Source organism: Gavia stellata, chromosome 5 (genome assembly GCF_030936135.1).
Source record: "Gavia stellata isolate bGavSte3 chromosome 5, bGavSte3.hap2, whole genome shotgun sequence".
Lineage (NCBI taxonomy): Eukaryota > Metazoa > Chordata > Aves > Gaviiformes > Gaviidae > Gavia > Gavia stellata.
Window position 1 is genome coordinate 50,637,756 of NC_082598.1, and position 20,761 is coordinate 50,658,516.

At 53.5% G+C, this 20,761-nt stretch overlaps 1 protein-coding gene across 1 annotated transcript; it reads right to left on the reverse strand.

Annotated features, from left to right (window-relative positions):
* Positions 1–17: 17 nt before the first annotated feature.
* On the reverse strand, positions 18–18,091 carry IGFBP7 (insulin like growth factor binding protein 7). The gene is given in 6 exon segments (XM_059818144.1): positions 18–257; positions 1,832–1,958; positions 3,211–3,327; positions 4,884–4,993; positions 17,604–17,778; positions 17,780–18,091. Coding segments are annotated over 6 exon segments (861 nt in total). The 3' UTR covers positions 18–237.
* Positions 18,092–20,761: the final 2,670 nt, after the last annotated feature.

The following is a 20,761-nucleotide window of genomic DNA, read 5'->3' on the forward strand; positions in this document are numbered from 1 at the left end:
TTTACTCATCTGCTATGTGCTGTTCAAAAGTATGTTTATTTCTTGTAAATAGAATTAAAATTTGTAATCAAACTTGTGAATTTCTTTATTTGGGTATCTGTGAAAGAAGTGTGCAAGCAAATTGGTGATCAAAGAATAAGGGAGTTAAGAGGGAATGATTAGTGAGCTAGAAAAAGCCAGAGGTTGCAGCTTTCCAAAATACTAATTTAAAACTGTGCGTACATGAAAGTCATCACATCACAGCTCTGCACCATCATCTGTGGAAAAACAAAAACATGTTATGCTCTGTACTGTTCCAAGGGGTAGTATCACAACTTGGGCAGTAACACAGTGTGTGAGTTAGCTGATGGCTTAGCTAAGGGTGAGACCTGACAACTCAGTCCTGACCCCCTCCTTCCTTCTTTCCTTCCTTCCTTCCTTCCTTCCTTCCTTCCCTACTGCAGGACTACAGCAGCAGGGGGATGGTTAATAGCTGGCATTTTTCTGTGCTGAGATCACCTGGACATGGGACACAGACTCCCTAACCACGTAGTGTGTAGTTATGACATCTGACAGTTTGTTATCAATTTCCTTTAAGTAATTGTGGACTGCCAGCTTATTGCTTAGCTACAGTATGCTTACTTGAGAACTTTCCTACAGCTGAAAAGAAACAGCTGTGACGTGGGGGGGGTGTGTGTGTGTGTAAGAACCATGAGATGATATACGTGGTACTACAACCTTGCAGTAGAGTTACTGTGAGAGGGGGAGTGAACATCTTCTATTCTGGGGTATAAGTGTGCTGCTCATGGCACAACTCGGTAAAACTCAGTTTCGTTCACATCCATAAATAAGATACTCGAAAAGGGACTAAAGACTAGATAAAAACCTTTAGCAAAGTTCTATGTGTAAGTGATACTGGGATTTGGTTTATGCTTTTATTTTAATGCCAGGTGGTGTTAATATTCTCCTGAAGGAAGTCTTTCAGCTATTCAGGGATATAAGGATACAGAAAGTCAAGGTTCGGATAAAGCTACTGGGATTAAAACTAAGGATGATGTCCAAAAGTGGATTTGGGGGCAGAGTGTTCTCTAGCTGGATGCTTTGTTCCCAGTGCCTCTGCCTCTAGCATCATTACAATTACGGTTCCAGTTCTCCAGATTTATTCTGAAGTACGTGTGGCCTTGGTACTAAGCCGCCCTCTTTGCAGCTGGAATGAGAGGGTGGTTGGTTTGCCATCAGCTTTGCACACAGCCTGGCAAGGAGGACCTGGGTTTGAAAACTGGCTAAGGGCTGGAGGGTAGAGGCTTCAGGTCTCGCCTAAAGGCCTGCTGTGGCATATCTGTCCCCTCCCGGGTTTGATGCTCCAGCATGCAGGGACTAGGATGTTTGCAGGATGGGGAGGAATAAGGAGGTGTAGGGACTTGGCAGGAATTTAAGTGCTTGAAGTTCCCCCTCTGTCTTGGGGCTGGTTGTGCCAATACTGCTCCCAGAAGAGATGGGCAGGTTTGGAAGGGTCCCGAGAACAGTGAAAGGAGGATACAAATTTAGAGCTGGAAAACCACTGACAGTTGCTTTGTAAAAAATGCAAAAGGTGTTTTTAATTTGGTATCTTAATCTCCAGTATTTTACAGCAGTTGGGGGGTTATTTAACAATCCCTTGAGAACTCTTATCAGCTGAGAATTGCTGGGACTGTTTTGCCAAACCCAGTAAAAGCTGCATGTTAAACTGGTATTTCTAGTGTGCATTTTTTTTTTTTTCAGAATGCGTTAAACAGAGGTGGTCCTTCTGTATCAAGTAACAGAGTAAACTCTTAGGGCAAAGAGCTGCTAAGTGTTCAACCACACTACCTACCTTTGGTCAGGGCTATTTCATGCAGAGTTTCCACAACATGGATTTTTGCAGAAGCTGTTGCCTCTCCTTTGGCATTTGATGCATGACACTCGTATTCTCCAGCATCCTCTTTGCTCAGGGGAGATATCTAGGAGAAGAAACACACCCCCCATCCCCCAGTAAGTATCCTGTGTATAGGTGGAGGTGATTATGTTTTAAGGTATCTTTATATAACTTTTTAGTTGCTTGATACATAGTAAGATGAACAGGAGTCACCATCACTGGACGTGTTCAAGGAACGTGTGGATGCGGCATTGCGGGACATGGTTTAGTGAACGTTGTGGTGTTGGATTGATGGTTGGACTTGATGATCTTACAGGTCTTTTGCAATCTTGGTGATTCTGTTAGTGCATGAAGTAGCTGACTGCATGATTTCTTCTGTCTGCTCTAAACAGTCTGGTTCAGATTGCGGTGGCTCTCTTCAGTAAGGTTTGGGACAAGCACCCGCTCCTGTGGATCAGCCTAGCTCTCTTCTCCTCTGCTAGGCCAGATGACGTGTGCTGTAACGCTCCCTCCTTTTCTTTTATTGTTTACTTAATTTGGAGATGTGTCAGACCACTGCATTCTTGGTAAGGGAAGGGAGGCAGGAAGAAAAAGCCTTCCTACAACATGCTGCATCCAGTCAGTTCAGCAAAACCATTGGCTCAAACCTCTTCCTCTCCTTGTTTCCACCTCCGCTTTTGCAAGTGGTGTGGGAACCAACACCCTGAGCTGCGCTCCGCTGTTGCCAGCTTCTCTGCAGCTGGGAGCCGTCATACTTGCAATTCCTTTACTGGGATGCACCGCAGCTCCCCCGGCCACCCTACTGCTTCCCTCTGATGTGTGGTGATCGCTGATTAGGCTGCAGGTACTCCTGTAGCTTAAGGAAGTCTGCTGAGTGAGAGCTGATGGCTTCTGTGCTGTGCTGCTCTCGGGCAGGTGATATGCTTCACTAAGAGGACAGTTCTGCCAGATCTATGAGGGCTTCTCAACTGTGGGTCTTTCTTAGGGATGCCTTGCCTCTGTACTGATTCCTCCCTAGACATGGAGAGGGTCTCCTTCCCACTAATAGCAGCAGGAAAGTAATGACATACAGAAAAGGGATCTTAATTATTTAAGTCTCACCTTCTCCGATCACAGAACGCATGCTTCTACTGCATGCTAGACAGAGGTGAAAAACTGCAACAGTTGAGACGGGAGCCAGCAGCCACCCTTACCCTTCATGTCTAATTCACACAGGTTGTTTTCCTCTAAATGCCCTGTCTGTTGCCATATGTCTTCTGTACTGTTCTTTGTTCATGAGTTGTTTGCAAACTATACTGTACTGTTTGTGCAGCTCTGTGCATACAGAAAGTACTTACGAGCACCCAGCCAGTCACTTCGTGTTTCTCAGGGCCCCCTCGGGTCTGGATAGCCAAGTTTTCCCGGTCCCCAGGCAGAAGCTCCATCCTCTGAACACCATACTGTCCCCGAATTATCTAAACAGAAGGGCAGAAAGGTGTGAGAACTTTGGGGCTTATTTATGCTACAGCTGTTAGGACTACCCCTGCACACAGACAACACTAGCTTTACATGAATGTGTTTTGTGCAGGAGCAGTTTTTTCCAGTGCCAGCATTTCGCCTTATTCTCCGGGTACTGCAGCTCCACTACCCCACTGCCTCAGCATCTGCACTGGGGCTGCGTTCTCCTTGCCTCAGCAGGAATGGATAGAGCAGCACAGCTTTCTGCTGTGCACAGTGCGGGGCAGTGGGGTGTGCAAACATGCCCTGTGCTGACGGTCTCACAGAACTCGTGTGCGTGTTTCCCAGGGGTGTGTTTAGCCCATCAAACAATGCCTGTGCTGAACAAGGAGGATTCAGCTGCCTGCAGCTGCTGGTATAGCTATACATCAATCCAGTTCAGCAGGCTGGAGCAGCTGCCTTCTGGCTTGGGACTGGGGAGACAGCAGGAGCTGACTGTTGTTCTTGTTTGGAGAGGTTCCCCTGTAACTTTCCTGAGGATCAGGCTTTTTTAGCGTGGCAGTGGCAGAGAACCGAGTGTCTGAATGTTGCTCCTGGAATGTGCTCTCCTTGCATGACTTATCCTCTTCCCAACAGGCCAGAGACAGCCCTGTAGGTTTATGCTGCAGCAAACCAGGCAGTTCCTCCTGGTGGGCACAGCGTTGATGAGGGAGCAGCAGTGCAGTCGTTCCTCAGTGCTGCGTATCTGAGCCCAGAGCATAGCGTGGCATAAGCAGCGCTCAGCCCTTTTTACCACCAGGTCAAGCGGTCTCTCAGCCGCGAGGAAGAGGCACGAAAAGCAGAACAGCACTGACAGTCAGTGTAAACACGGTGTGTGCTTGTAAACAAGCAGAAAATGCTGCCTGGGTCAACACGCCTACGTTGTATGCTCACCCGACAGTCTGCTCTGGGACCCCTGTGAATAGAGCTTGCTGTCTCAGAACAGAGTGATGTCTGGGCCAATCTAGTTTTTTTCTCTGTAGTGTTCTTAATCTAGTATTGTTTCAGCTTAATTTTAAGACCCCTCCCAAGCATCCACAAACCTGTGGCATTTGAAGAGGCTACAGGGGCCATGCAGTGGCTCTCAGCCCTATGGCTGGGATTCTCTCTGCTCAAGACTGGCCCCTGCCCTAAGCCAGGTGTTACCAGTGCGCTGCCAAAATCAGCACGCTGCCAGCTAAAAGAGATCACTGCCCCGTGGGGTTCCTGTGCCTGACGTGGGCCAGCCATGTCCAGCCACCTCAGTCACTGCCGCCAGCAAGGTGACAGCAGGTCAAGGGACAGTCCTCATGTGCTCCAAATACCAGGCGCTACCAAGAGAAACACAAGTCCTGTTCTGCCTTGGGATCAACGAGAGTTTAGAAAAAGATTAAGCAAAGCCAGATGTTTGGAGGTGGACAGAACTGCACAGATGAGAGAACTCATCAAAGACGTGTGTTTCTAAGGAGGGATCTGCTACGGCCTTTATGCTTACCAGGCAGTTTCAGCTGGCTCACATTTGCTATGCTCTAAGAGCTCCTAGCAGGGCTCTTACCTTGTTCCAGATGAGGACAGGGGTTGGGATGCCCATGACTTCACAGCTCAGGTAGATCTGTGCTCCTGTCACATTCCAGATGTCCTTAGGAGGGGTCACGATGGAGGGTCCTGCAAAAAGGGGGAAATGCTTTTAAGCAGGTGACTGCAAGCCTGTCTCCTCGCTAGCTTTTTAAGTGGGGCCAGTCACTTCTGATGGGTTTTGAAGATAAGGTGAAGGGGGGCCCTGCTTGGCGCAAAACTTGCTGGACTGATCCCACATCGCAGCACTTGCCTCTCCAAAGCTACACATGCATCCGACCTTAAGCTGTTCAGGCTGATGGGCACTTGCCCCAGATGAAAACTCAAGTGCTGAGCAGTTCAGGTGATCAGCCCATCTACTTGCAAGACTAAGGTCAGAGGTAAGATAGTGTTTGTATTCTGTTACAGCTCAGGGGCTGAGCAGGACTTGACAAACCGCTGCCTTTGCTCACCATGCAGCCACCAAGTGCATCGTTGACACTTGGCTGGCCTGGAGGAGAGGACCCCCCCAGGAGACAGGAGAGGTCCTACTCACTCTCCCACATCACAGAGAGTTTGGGCAGCTTTGCAGCATCCTTTTTCCCAGCATGATTTTAATCTGCAGCACAGCCTGTGGCAGCTGGCTAGCAGAATTCAGTGTTATGCTGCTCCTGTTTTACCTGTGTGCACCATTCAGCCAAAGGAGGCTGGCTGGAGGGTGGCAGAGCTCTCCTTGGGGGGGACCCGGGAAGGGACCAGGTGAATGCAGAGCTCCCTTTTCCCCAAAGAGCTCCAATCCATGGTTAAACAGGGAGTTGTTCCCAAAGCCAGATGGGAACAGAACTGTTTTGCAGATATGGCTGGAGATGTTTACCCCTCGGGCTGGGAAATGCTGGAGACGTAACCCATATCCCAGGAAGGGAAGAATGGCCTTTTCTGTTCAATTGCTCTTTAGTAGGGCTGTTTTGCAAAATGCAGCTATTAATTCCCCGCAATAGGAAGTGCAGACCAAAGGAGCACATAGTGTTTATTTCCACTTATTGATAGTTTGAAGAACACAGCAGATTTTCCCCTTCTGCTCTGAAGATGCAGGCAGTAACAGGAAACTGAAGCTCCCATTAGGCTCCACCAGGAGAAGGCATTTCCTATGCGAACACGTACTCCACAGCCAGCCTGACTGAAGCCTCTGGGTATCCTGGCTCACAGACCATGGCTCGTTTCCAGCACCGTAAAAGAGGGACAGGTTTGAGTCCTGATGCTCCTTCTGGGGTCCTGAACATGCACTGACCTCAGCCCTGTGCGTGCACTCTGCCCTGCGGCCCTCTCGCAGGCAGTGGGGAGCAGGTTTCAGGTGCATCCCACAGCACCAGCACCTTCCAGCAAAAAGCTGGAGCCTTCTTCCCTCCTCGGGATCTGGGGACAGATCCACACTGGTATCACCAGCCAGAGGACATCAGCCATTCCTCTGTCTTAGCACAAGGGATGCCGAAGTGGCTCCCGACTCCTGAGCAGCTGGTGTGATCCTAGAGAAGTGTTTGCTTTCCTCTTCCAAGACTTCCCTGTCCAGGAGTGACTGTACACAGTCTGCTGGCGGAAGCCGCAAAGAGACCAGGGTGTCCAAATTCTCCATTACAGAGGTATCCCAGTCCTGGTGTTAACGGGAGATAGCTGCGTAGAAGCAGGGAAGTTTTATGTGTAGCCCCAGGCGATGGTTAAAACCACACCTAAAGATCAGTACGGGCTGGTTTCCTGGCAGACATCACAACCCAGGTGCTTCTCATCTGCACAGAACTGTTTCTGACAGATGAGAGAAGGATTTAAGCAGGGTTTCATTAAACTGCTTACCTTGTTGTTGGTTGTGCTGCTGCATTGACTGATTCCTGTGCACTGGCCAGGAGAGGGGTGTGTCGGAGTCACAGCACCCTTTCCTGTATGGAAGGGTGCTGCAGTTACCTTTGCTACAGGTAGCCCAGAGCAGATCTGTACCTCCAGGCAGTGCCTGGCTCTGCACTCTCAGCAATGCCTTGCTGGAGGTTGTTCCCCCGAATACAACTGTAATGTAGTAAAGGGGGGTGATCCGAGGGGCTAGCACCCCCACCACGCTCCTGCCCAAAGCGCTGCCTGGCCCCTGCGCAGCAGCAGGGCTGTTGCCAGCCCAGGGTATTGCCGTCCCCATGACGGGGCCACCTCAGGTCACGTACTCTGCTCCCCTTCCCCAGCACGGCGGTTTCCTGCGCAGCCCTGCTGTTCTTTTTCTGGTGTCCTTTGAACAATAGGGACAACAGGGCACTTGGCAGCTCCGGTGGGACCCGGTTGTCCCCAGGCGGCTTAGCTCACCCCATGCTCTGCAAGGACCTCCAGCAGATGAGCACCCAGCATAGTCGCCTGCTGCTGCCGCCTTCTGCTCCAGCCATGCAAAACCCTCCACATGCCAGGTGCCCTTCCTAGAGCAGAGCTTGGGGCCTGTCCCCAAGCGGCAGGGCTACGTTTGGCCCTGTGTGGCACCGTCGTCTTTATCACCAGGCGCTGGGGTTCTCCATGAGACGGGAGAAACACAGCTGCCCCCAAATGACCACCATCTCCCACCGCAGGAAAGGAGAGATCCTGATTCTTACGTTAAAAGCCAGGTGGATTTTAAGGCACCGTTATGCTCTCCCAGGATCTGGCTCTATTCTTCCCTGGTTGGGAACTGGCAGCATTCAACACGCCACTAAATCCACTGCCTGAGGTGTCTCAGTCTCGGCTGCCACTGAGTTTCACCCTGTATCAAGGGCCTGGACACCCTCTGCCCATGGATGTTTGCTCGCCCTGCCAGAAGAAGGTCACACCAGGATTCTTCTGCAGCAACTGTAAAGAGAGAGGGAATTTCTACCTACCTCCTGGGCGAGGAGAAATTGTTTATCTTCCCTGGAAAGGGGAATTGCCTGCACAGCTTCACAGCAAAGCTCTGGCTGGCTCAGCACAGCAGCCGCAGCAGAGTGAGAGCCTGGCCCTTACGAGGCAGCCTTATGCTCAAGCTCAGGACGTACATCCTGATCAAGCCAGGAGGAATGTCAGACTCTGCCTTTGGCTGCAAAATGAACTGGAGGCATTCACAGGCCTGCGCCTCTATCCGGCACAGTCCTGAGGCCGGGAGGGAATACACATCCCAAGAGATGCAACAGTGTCATGGGAAGAGTCAGCGTGGTCTCTCAAGATACTTGACTCAAATCCAGACAGCCCGAACTCTACAGCTGGGCTTCTTCCTGCTCTAAAAATAAATGAGAAAGGCCAAGAAGTCAGCAGATTTAAAGTCAAATCACGACAGGCCACAGCAGTAGCTAGACTCCCACCACAGCGAGCTGGCACCCAGGTGCATGGCAGCCACCCTGCTTACTGCCAGTTCTGGTCCCACTCACGCTCTCTCCCACAGTCCCCCGAAGCAGCCAGAGACGGACCGGGAACACGGCAACCTGCCGCAACAGGAGAGGCAGGGGATGCCTGAGCCTAGCAGGGACCTCAAAGGATGTGAGGACATTCCCTCCTGCAAGTCACCCCTCTTGCTTCAGGCGTCCTTGTGAAGGGAGCGAGGCCACCATGCGCTCAGCAGGACTGGAAACAAGCCCACCTCGTACCGAGCAGATGACTCGATTCCTGCCAGCAAGGAGCCCCCTGACCCTCACCCTACAGCCTGCATCTTTGCTGCTGTGCTTGCAGCACTGCCCACAAAGGGGAACATTTCTCCCTCCGCTTCCTTCGGGCTGGGGACTTGTGGGTTGCACCCGCTGATGAAAATGGTCACCAACCATCGATGTGGCTGCGCGGTCTCTGCCCCCCACCAGGGACTGAGCCAGGGGCACTGTGGACGGACAGGATGCTCCCTGCCCGTACTTCTCCCGACCACGCAGGAGCTCCTTGGCCAAGAGGACAGTGCAGGCTGCTGATGGAGATCAGCTGCTCTCCGCAGGCACTTTAGGCATTTCTTCCCTGTTCTGCCTGTTTTCGTAAGACAAATAGCTCTCCCTGGCCCGGGAAGGGGCTTATTTACAGAGCCAGCGAGCCCATTCACCCCGGGAGGGGAGCCTGAAAGCGCAGGGATTGTTTTTTCTGCAAATCCCAGGGAGCTGACAGCCTGCGTTATGTCAAAAGCAGCAGCCGGAGAGGAGTTCCCATTGCTGTTATGTAGTTGCTTTTCTGCCGCTACAGCATGCGGCACAGCCTGTGACTTCCTAGGTGAGGCTATCATTTGGCATCTGATCCCGACACCCCCCAGCCCAGGCACCCCTTCTCTGCTCAGCCAGAGCAGGCAGAGGTCTGGCATCTCCCAGCCCACCCACCTGCCCCTCACTGGTACCAGGATGGTCTATCACAGCTCAGGTTAGCTGGTCCTCTCTGATCTTCCTTTGGTGTCCACGCAGACACAAATAAATCACACCCCAGCAAGCAGAGCAGTAACTTTTTTGCTAAAATCAAGGGGGCTACAGGTACGTCACTAAAGGCAAAAATAAGCTTGACATTAAGCGCTGTGGGGTATGCCCTGGCACTTGGGTGCGCGTGGGAAGTCCCAACCACGAACATAGGAAGCTGTGTACCGCACACCGAGGCTCACATGGGTGCCAGCCTGGTTCCCAGCCAGCCCTCCTCAGCGCTGCATCGCCGTGCCACGGCCCCGGGTGAAACACAGACTGGGAACACTCCCCGTGAGACAGCAAATCAAAGCAAAAGCTAGACATTGTTCACCCTCACAAGCTCTTGCAAGTCTGAAAATAGACCCACTCCAGCCTCCTAAGTTTCTGGGAAAGTATTTTCCCTTGAAAATTACTTTATATGGAGAAGGGGAAACCTTCCGTAAGCAGCATCTACTCACTCTAGCTGGCATGGACTCAGCTGCTCCCTCCCAGGTCAGTGCTCTGCGAGAGGCAGCAGCAGATGGGAAGGGCAAGCAGCTTCTGGCCTTCCTCATTCCCAAAGCTGCCTGCTGCTTGCTGGCAGATTTACAAGCCTCCTTCTTCACCTCTTCCCGAAGACATTTCTCCCCCTCCTTTAACCTGCCCTTGAAGAGGCTAAGGAGTTACGGAAGGAAGCTCCGAGACATCCAGACCAAAGGAGATGCCGGATGCTGAGCCTGTTTGGATGCTCCCCCTCCGACTTCAGCAGCCCAGTGACCCTGGAAAGGCTGCAAACGCGCACGCAGCTTTGTCCCAAGCCCTGGAGACCTGATAACTGAGTCAGCGTGAGGCAGGGCCCAGGGCCACCATCTGCCACGGATCTCCTCCTGCTTCCCACCCCGCCGGGCTCAGGGCGGAGCAGAACCATACAGCTGGAAATCCCACCCCCGCTGTTTTACCAGGGTTCGGGAACGCCGCCTTCAGAGACCTTGTGCGTGACCTTTATGTGGCTACTTATCGTTCCTCCGTGGGGTTTACACGTGGGCTGGGAGGGAGAACGGGGTGCCACTGCAAAGCACAAAACCCTTTCTCCCTTACCTAGCGTGCAGGACGGGTCCGCGCTGGTCCCGGCGTTGTGCCAACCTCTCTCCTGCCTTTTCCCCCCATCCTGCCCTTTTTTCCCGCCTCCCTTTCCTTTTGCCAGTCTCTGAAGCATGCTGTCCCTGGGGTTAAACAGGCAGTAGCTTTCTGCAAACACGCTCGCTGCTTCCCAGCCATATCTGTATGAGTATTTGGGTTTTTTTGTCCCAGACCTTCCAGACAAGCTCTATCAAGAAACTTCTCTCCTCCTGGCCATCACCTCCCCTCTTCTCTTCGTGTGACCTTGGCTAAAGCCTGGAAAGAATGTGAAAAGCTTGCAGTGGGAGACACAGAAACAAGGCATGGCAGCGTTTATGCATGGAAAAGCAAGCAGGGCTTTCAAAAGTCCGCCCTGATTAGACTTGTTACGTGGTAATCTCCTATTTAGTATGAACCTCAATCAACCTCAGCCCAACAAAGGATTAAATGCATTTTTTAAAACACAGCATGCCTTTCCAGCAACAGAAAAAACAAACACAGGGAGGAATTTGCTGATCTGTAATCATGCCTTCCTAGTGATTTTGGATATGCTATGATGACTGAGAAAGAAGACACAGGTGAAGTATGGGATCCTCTTGGTCAGTGGAGGTGTTTGCATAGTCCCTGGCATACTGGTGCGCTCCAAGACTCTGAGCTGCCGAGTAATACATTAAACAGCTTCCCTAACAAGATTTTAGCATAGTAACCATAAAAACTCAAGCTCCAATGAACCAAAACCTTTTCAAATAACTAAATGCCCTTTAAGGAGGAATTTATGGCCTATCCTACAACAGTGGAAAAACCCAAAGTTACAGATGAATTTTAAAAACACAAGCATAAAGCTCCAGCCCTAGAAACTCTGTCTCAAAATCCCAATGCACCGTGTGCTGGAAAAGCAAGCACCACGCTCAATCACATCACATCCCCACACCATGCTCCATCTGAAAGGACCCCGTGGTACAAAACGAAAGGTGTAACCCCACCACGCACCCGCGCAGCTCTGCTCTGCCATGGACCCTCTGGACGCAGCACAAAAATGCTGGCAAGATCCACCTGCAAATGCAACGCTTTCCTTTGTGGTGGGAGAAAGCGGGTAGCAGGCCACTGCTGCAAGACCCCCACTCCCTGCTGATGCAGATACCCAAACCAGCTTCCAGGGAGAGTCAGGGAATCCAGTTCTTTCCAACCACAGATGACTTAGCAAAAACTTGTCTAAATCTCTCCTTCCCCAGCAAAGAAGAAAGCACTTATAAAATGTGGAATTTCTTTTAAGTCCCTTAAAATCCAGGAAAGAAAGAATGGGAGGAAAGAACTAAAGCAACCTAAGCCAGCTGCTAATTAAAAAGTACAAATCCAGAAGAATTTCTTGCAAAATGTGATCTGATTGATAGGAACTATGCTTGCTGGTGTCTAAAAGATTTGGGAGCCTTTGAACTTAAGGCAGCTGTATCAGGAGAAGATGAGCCAACGTCGTGATAACAGCACTCTGCCGTCTCCCAGAAAGTCTTCTCCCAAACACCCTGTTTCTGCTCTACTCTGGCAGTGGATCAAAAAAACCAAACAAACCACCCTCAAAATGAAAATATTTCCGGCAAAGCCTCAACAGCTGAATTTGGATACAATGAGCCAACAGATGTGATTTATGTTTCTTGTTTTAAAACTGACCTGTGGGAACTCGGCAGCGCAGATGTAGCTTTATGGGACACCGAGGCACCAGCAAAGTAAAACCACTGCTGGGGAAAAGTGGCAGGAATCTGGGGGGGTATACTTGCCCCTGGGGCCATCAGTCTCCACGAAGTCCTGGCAGCCATGATCCTATGTCCATCAGCCCATTTTTTAAGCCCTGTGGACAGCCAAGAAACCTTGCACCCACCTTTTCCTGAGCCCCAGAGCTGGCGGGTGGCACCTTAGCAAAAAAACTCTTCTACGAGGAATGCTGTCCGGGCTTCTGGCAAGCCAAAATGATACCCCTCTGGGGGGACAGCTCAGCTCCGTTGACTGGGATGTCCCCAACTGGGCATCCTTTAGTGCTGGTTACAGTCAGCTTTAAGAGAGTCTCTCTCCTGGTCCTGCTGTTCATAAGCTCTGCAGCTCGTGGGATGGATCCTGCAAGGTGTTAGCCCTCATCACCACAGGGCAGACCCCTGCACGTTCCCAATGCTGGGAAAAGACTTTCACGGAGCCACGGAGACATAAGCCATGTTCAGATCAACAGAAATAAAGCAGGGTGCTTGGCGAGCCAGCAAATCTACCCTTCACCCAGAGAAGCCCTGAGTTTCTGCCTCTGGGAGGTCTTTGTAGGCAGGTACAAAGCAGCACCAGCTCCCTGGAGAGTGTACTGCTGTCCTCTGATGTCCGCCCAGAGCTGCTTTGTGGTACGCTGCATTTGGGCAAGAACAGGCGCTCGGCTTCCACCAAGAGAGAAGCGAGCATAACATATAGAGAAAGCCTTGACTGACAACGGCAAAACAACCTGGAGACGCCAACCCTGCTGGAACAAGTATCAGGGACTTCAAACCATAAGGCCTTTGGGCTGTAATGAGGCAACCTCAGCAGCATCTCCAGCAGTCACGACATGTCCCTCGAAGCAGGTATTTGCCGGTAGCTAATGATAAGAGAGACTCAGGGGTATTTGTCCCTTCTTGCGCTGGTTAGGCAACAAGTCTGTGCCTGGTATTTTTCAGCTCAGAGAGATCATCATGCCAAAAATCCTGCTAGCTTTTTGATGGGGGTTGGTGCTTTGAGGTTGTTTTTCTGCCTCGCTTGAGCTGAGCCAAGCAACCCTAATTCTTTATGCCAGTTGGCTTTGCATGGCAGTGGGTACCACGGTCCTCCTGCCGCAGGCCCTAGCTGGCTGTAAACAGCCTCACTGTGTGCACTGCAAAGTGAATTTCAGCCTAAATTACTGAAGCCACGAACGCCGTAAGAGGCTCTTCTGAACATCTGTGCACAGCTGGGTGATGGCAGCGGCCAAGGGCGGCTCACCGGCTGCGACGGCAGCCTCCCCTCCTGCCGAGGCAAGCACCGGCGGTGGCACCCCTAACCGCCTCTGCCTGCCCCAGCAGCGGGCTTCTGTTCCGTGCCTGGGCCTGCCCTGCCTGCCAGAGCTGGCAGCAGACCTGCGTGTAGCTATGCATGTTCACAGGCAGCGAGCAAAGGGCTAATAATCCATTTAAAGGCAACGCTGGAAAGCAGCTGGAAAACTTCACAGCATCCATCTCCCGCACGGCCTCGGCACTGGGGTTAGCTACGAAGAGGCTGCTGGGGCACGAGGGTAGAGATGGGATGCGGGCAGCGGCTCCCTGGCAGGGAGCGGGGCAAACCTCGGGCCAGCTGTGAGTGCAAGCGTGAGGGCACAGCACGAGCCCAGCCGGGAGGAGCACCACGGCATCACTGCCTGCTCCCCCAGAGCAAACGCAGGCAGCTTTGCCGTGCCCTGCTGACACAGCACCGACAGCAGCCAGGCAGCCTCCAGGAGACGGGAATCAAGCAGGGTGCCTTTTTCCAGCCGTTCCCAATGGTCCTGCCCACGTGCGACCCACTCCAGGAAGGACAGGCTGGATCCCTGCACCTGCCAAGTGCAGGTATAGCAAGGGGTTATGTCCATCCTCTCAAACTCTTCTCAACTGTGTCTTCCTTTGCTGTCCAGCAGGAAGTTTTGGCTGCAACGGAAATACCTTTTTCTGCATGGCTTCACTATTTTTGTACAAAGAACACAGGCATCAGATCTGAGAGGTCTGGGAAACAAGACGCAGAAAGAGAATCCTGAGGACAAGGTCAAGGCGAGTTATATAGGGCCAAGAACTGGCTCCTTCCTTTTGCTATTCAACAACAAAGAAACATCCAAATTTTTCCCAGTCGGTGGGCAGGATCTCTTAGCAAGCAAAAACTGCCGAGCACTGCACAGAAAACCCTGCGAGAGGCACCGTGATGAATACAGAAAGCTCAACTGGACATGCATTTGGTCACCTTTGTCAAATATAATTTTAATGAACTTTTATCCCCTTGGAAATATATCTATGGTGGAAAAAGACGTGTGTCTCAAGGAGTGTTTTGCATGTTAAGCCTTATGTAGTTGAGTGCTTTGTTTCCAGGTGGCTTTACTCATGCCCAGATGGTGTTGCCTATGACCGATCAGTAGGACTGCCCCTCTCAGCAGGTATACCTCCTTCAGACCCTTTGAATACCTGGTACATATGGAACAGAGAGGGAGACAAGGCGAGAGAGAGGTATGAAATGCAACCCCAGTTAAGCAAGGAATAGGAGCCCAAGTTTTTTAATCGCTTGTGGCCAATCCCGTTCTCAAGCATGATTTTCAAGGCAGAAGAGGAGGTGGCTGCAGTAAGCCTCATCCCCACCTTGCCTGGGAGGTGAGGTTTGAGCAGAGTGGCAGGAATCAAGAAAAGGATAAACCAGCAGCGTTTCCCCCATTTGCATCTGTCGATGTCCTGTCTCCTGCCCTGCCACCCCCAGCGTGCCATAGTGCTGGGGTGGGTGCAGAGGAGCATCTACCAATAAGCCGGTCCCAGACGCGTTCCCTTCTTCCGCTGGATGCCCCATGTCCAGCTGCTGCCCTTCCTGCCGACAACAGCAAAGGCCAACAGCAGCCACAGCTCTGCATTTCCTCCTCCCGAGCACCAGCTTTCAAATAGATGTGCAAAACAAGCCCTCCCTCTCCGGCTCCACTTGAAAAAAAAAAGCGCAATCACACACAGTTAGGACCTACAGCTGGCAACATGTTTTTCTGGATCTCTTCTAAGACTTGAAAGGCTGCTCGCTCTTGGACCCAAAGGATGCAATCCTGATAGTCCAGTGAGTGCATACAGACACCTCAGAGCCCATCTGCCACCAGCGTGAAGCCCAAGTCCCCTGTCCCCCAAGGACTTCTTTCTGTGCAAAAGCTGTCACAGAAATGACTGATAGAGGCAGGATCCTGCCTGTTTGTAGTCTCCCTGTGCAGGATCCCACCCTAGACAGTGCCTTAAGGAGATCACGTCTGTTTGTAGTGGGAAATGGCAAAAGCCAGAACTTCCACTCTTTGACTCCCACAGCATCTAGGTTCTTTTAGAAACCCAGGAAAGTGCTGTCTCCTATCTGGAAAGATACTGAAAGAGGCTCTACCCTGCAGGGCTGATGGGATGGATGTCCAACTCCCTTCCTGTCCCCACCCAACAGTCCTAACTGCCAGGAGGCCCTGAGGGCTACAGAAATGCTTCCAGATGTCTACCATGTGTGTGGGCTGAGTCCCTGCCACAGCTGCAAGCCACAGAGTGATGCATATCACCAGAAGAAGGTCCGCAGCACAAGGAAGATTCACACAGCCAAGGGAAGTCTCAGAAGAGTCAGTTGCGACACCACGGCTGAGCAGCTGACATCCCTCCTGTTCCCTTCCCCGAGGTGCTGGGTCAGAGCTCTCCCAGCAGCAGGAGCCTGAAGAAGAGTGGCTCCCCAGAGTGACAGAGGAGGGGACATTTTGCCAGTGGCTCGGCACCACACGCTCCAGCAAAGTTCTTAAACAACAGGTAACACCCTGCGAAGGTGTCTTGCTGCACATCTGCACACCCAAAGGGACCTTCTCCAAGGAAGGGATGCAGTTTGTGTATGGAGTGGCTGTCCTGCACTGTGACCTTCTGCAAAGAAGCTGCTGCTGTGATGACCAGAGGACAAAGAAAGTCTCGCGGGAGCTGTTTGAGGCTGGCGGGTCAGTGGCCTCCCACCATCCTGCCTAGCGGCTCGTGTTTGCATTGCCCTCATCAAACCCTCTCTCCATAGTCTGGGTCAAAGCCCCACCAGGCCAAGCCAGCATTCAGTCTGGGGCGGACACAGGGAAGTGCAGCCAAGGGTTGGGGCAGTAGTTTACAATATGAATATCAATACCTGTTTTGCCACAAATCCCCAGGTGACTTTGGGCAAGGTAAGTGAGAACGCAGCCCTCTTCTCAAGTACACACCTGAAGTATGACCTCAGACATCTTTCAAACACAGCTGCTCACTTGGTCTGGGCTGGCAGGGCCAAGAAGCAGCACGCATTTTTAGTACTGCTGTGACCATCTCCGGAGTGCACTGGGCAGGAAAGGCTCCTTCCAAATGCTAGATGGAGGCCCAGACAGAGGCCATTCTAGTCTCATCCCACATTAGCCTGAGGGCTGAAGCTCCTTCCCTCCAGAGTTAACACTGTACCACAATGTTTCTGGCTAATGTATAAGCCTGATGTTTTGCACACGGTTTGTGAAAAGCCACGCAGGGCATTTAATGGGCAACATCGAAGTGCATAACCCAATCCTTACCCAGCCTTTCATGCTTTCCTTGGGAGTTTCAGAAACATTTTTTTGCAAGACATACTTGGCTTCAGTTATGGGAAGAAAGAGAAGGAGGAGGTGGAGGTTGGGACCGTACACGTACTGTGTTTATGGAAACACTCCTCCACCAAAACGGCATTGGCGCTGCAATATTGTCCTTGAGATGTTCAGTAAATGGCTGGCGTGCTATGTCCCACCCCACCCTCCCTTCCAGCAAAACTCACTCTCAGAACCTGGGATTTCTAGTAGAGGGTCCGCAGCAATACAATTTCTTTCCCGAGCACCGTGCCTAAGCTTGGGAAGAATCGAGCTCCTGGCTGAAAATGCTGCAAGAGCAAACCGCTATGTGCAGCTCACAGAAAAGTCACTGCTTGTTTTCATTTCGAACCAAAGCAAGCCAGTGAACGTTGGCTCTGAATTTCTGTGGCTTTCACATGGATTTAATCATTTCCTTTTCTCACTGTCTGCAACCTCCTTCTGCCGAACCCACCCCTGGATAGCTCAACCCTTTTGTCCCATGTCACAGCATCCCAAATTGCAAGCTGCAGGCAAAGCATGAAAAGCAGGGCAGTGTAGTTCCAGCACAGCTGGAAGCCAAGAGACACTGGCTAAGTTTCTCTGCATTTCTGGGGCTGCTCCGAAGCCTTACTCCAAGTTTAGGCAGCATCAACCGACTGGGACTCTCAGGTCCATTTAAGGTGGTTTTGAAATCATCTTGACTTCACAAATAAGCATCCCGATGGGGTAGGGCAGTACGAGGAGCACTTGGGACCAGCTTTTTCACCGTGAAGTCAGACAGCGCAGCCGGACATCGACCCTCCGGAACCGCGCCCGCGGCAGCGCCCGCCCCGGCCCGACCCGCTCCCTCCCCCGGGCGCATCGCCTCCGGCCGCCGCTCCCGCCCGCGCCCCGCACAGCCCAGGCCGCCGCCCCGCACCTTGCTCGCAGGCTCCCTTGCTGCGCTGGCTGATGGCGGGCTCGCCGCGGCTCTGGGCGCGCAGGCTGGCGGCGCGGAGCTGGCAGCCGCTGCCGTAGGTGAGCCCGTCGCTGCCGCACACCGGGTAGCGGCTCTTGCAGAGGCACACGCCGGGCGGGCCGGCGGCGGCGGCGGCGGCGGCGGGGGGGGGGTCCCGGGGCCGGGCCGCCCTTGGCCTTGCGGCGCTGGCGGCTCTTCACGCACTCGAGGCCGGGTGCGCAGCGCCCTCCCGCAGCGCCGCCGCACGCCTCGCCCTCGCCGCGGCCGCACTGCCAGCAGCAGCCGCAGGCGTCCCGCACCCGGCCCAGCGGGCAGCCCCGCGGCGGCAGCGCCGGGCACCGCGCCGCCTCGCAGGGCCCGCAGCCCCCCGCCGCCGCCGGGGCGGGCACCGCCAGCGCCGCCAGCAGCAGCAGCAGCAGCGGCAGCGGCAGCAGCGCGGAGGGCGGCATGGCGGCACGGCGCCGCCCGCCCCCGGCAGGCACTTAAGCCGCGGCGGGGGAAACCCCTCCCCGGCGGCGCCGGCCCGGCCCCGGCCCCGGCCCCCGCCGCGGCAGCGGGGCGCCGCCGCCCGCCGCCCTCCCGCGGCCGCTCCGCACCGCCGGCTTCGGCCCCTTCGTGTGCTGTCCCGGCTGCCCCTCAGCTCTGGCACCACGTTGGTCCCCTCTTTTCCTGCCGCCCGCCTGTGCTCGGCTCACAGCCGTCAGCTGCCGGGGGCTGCAGAGCCCCCGGTGAGACCGAGAGACGGGCCGGGTTCCTGCGGCAGCGGGGACGAGGGAGAGAAGGAGCGCTCTCAGGCTTCCTTTGTACGCGCTCGGGACACGGTTGCTGCCCGCTGCCGCCTTTCACCGTGGTTTGTGGCACCTGCCCCGGGACGGCTCCTGAGGGCTCCCCGAGGGGCTGAGGGCGGGGGGCTCTTGCCAGCAGCAGAAACCGGGAATATTCCTCGGGCAGCGCTGGATGGTGCTGCTTGAGTCTGCTGGGACAGTGCTCGGAAAGTGCAGCGCCCCAAAGCACCGCGGTGCTGCCAGACCCCTCGGGCGGAGGGCGGTGGGGGGGGCACAGAGTGCTCTTTTCTGCCCCTGCCCTCGTTCCCTCCCCTCGGGCCTCCTGCGCCTGCAGCAGCTTCACCTCGTGCGGGGCAGCCCAGGCCGCGGCGATGCTCAGCCCCGGTACCGCCCGGGCCAGCGTGGCGGGTGCTGCTTTGGCACTCCGGGGTGGAGAAGGAGGGAGGTGGTCAGCGTCCCTCGCTGTGAGACCGGGGGATGCGGCACTGCCCAGTACGGGTTGCCAGCAGCTGAGCCTTGCTGGGTGGCCCCAGGGTCACCGTGTCCCTTCCCGTGCAGAGCAGCGGGGGGCTGTGAGCCAGACGGGCCAGCTGAGGGGGGCTGCAGGTTCCCCACACTCCCACGTCTGCTCTGGAGGATTGACCTGCTCGTGCCCATTCAGCTGCCGACGCTGCGGGAATGGGCTTCTGCCGCACGCTTCCTCCGCGTCCCTGGGGCCCACCATGGGACATTCCTCCCGGGACATCGTGGCAGCTGCGTACATTTCCTTGGATTTCTCCATTCCCCTCACCCTGGCAGTGCTCCATGCTGCTCTCCTGGGAGAAGGGTTGCCCTCGTAAGTAAGCACTACGCCAAACTCGAGGTGTTTGACAGACGGGCTTTTTTTTGTTTGTTTGTTTTGTTTGTATGGGTAAGTCACTACAGAAGTGATGAAAAGGGGTGAAATGGCCAAAGTACGGACGGACACGTCTGTCAAACCCAGTTCTAGCTATGAAAACCATTTTGCACAGTTCACTTCTGTCCTCTGTCTCCTGCCAGTTGCCAGGCATCTCCCTCGCGGGCTCCCAGATTCCTTTTGGTCAGACTATCAGGAGCCCTGATACCGCTTGGGCAGAGAACTGCAGGGTGTTTAAGGAACCTGCAGCAGCTTACCAGAGCAAGCCTTTCTGACATGAAGTCACTGTCAGCAGTCCACTTGGCAGGAGGAAAAATGTAGCTCCGAAAGGATGAAGGATATCGAGGTGTTTCCTTTCCTCCCCTCGAATCTCTTCTGTGCCAAACAGGAGGCGAGTGCCCTTGCCTCTGCTTGGAGCACAGATTTTCCTCCCAGGGAGGAGGCGTTAGTTCGTATTTTGGTGCAGAAGGACCTCTAGTGTCCCTTCGCAGCTCGTGCTTTGGCCTCACAGCTCTAGCTGGGTATTTCTCGATCCCAAGACCCTCCTATGTACTGTGGAAGGAGATAAGGTGCCCGTAGTGTGTGTAGGAAAGTGGCTGGGAAAGACAGGCTGGGTTGCTCCTCCTTGGGGAGAAGTCAATTACTGTATGCCCCAGGTTCCCCTTGCTTTGCTTCCGCGGCCCCTCCACATCCCTTTTTCTTCACCTCAGGGGCCTCTGTGTGCCTTTTTGTGTGCCACAGGCAGCTCCATTCAAATACATTAAATGCTTCTGGTGTCTCAGTAGCGAATTTTCCACTGTGTTTCAGTGAACGCCAGTATAAACCTGTAGATTCATGTTGTGCTTCTTGGGACTTTTGCAGAGTGCCCCACTGAAATCCGTGCTTAGTATTCAGCAGCATAAATTTTTCTTAAGCAGATTGAATTTAATTCATCGGTGGAAGCTATTAGGAATACCACGAAAACGCTCTTACGTGTTTTGATCCATTTCATCATTCACATGGGTATCCCTTATTTCATCATCAAGATGGTCCTGCATGCATCACTCCAGTCAGAAAGTGTGGGAGATGGGGTGGACCGGGTGGCCTTTCTAGGGGGGGGAAGCTTCCAGGGGCTGTGAAGGCACGGGGGCAGATTTAGCAGACGATAGGAGAGACTATGTGAGAATGGAAGCAGACAGATTTTTAGACGTTGATGTATTTCTAGACCGGGCATTTCACTTGCTGCTCGACTTCACGCAGCCAAGTAGCCCCTCTGAATTTGCGCGGGCGCTTACTCAGGATACAGGGAGCAGCAGAGTAGGTCTCTGAGCTCACAGAAAGCTATAAAGGATGGACACAGGCGGGTCACTCTCCGAGGTGGATAATGAAGTCACACGGGTGCTTTTCCACGCGGAACACCCCGGCATCCTTCCACCCGGCTTCTGGTTTCCCCTCTCCTC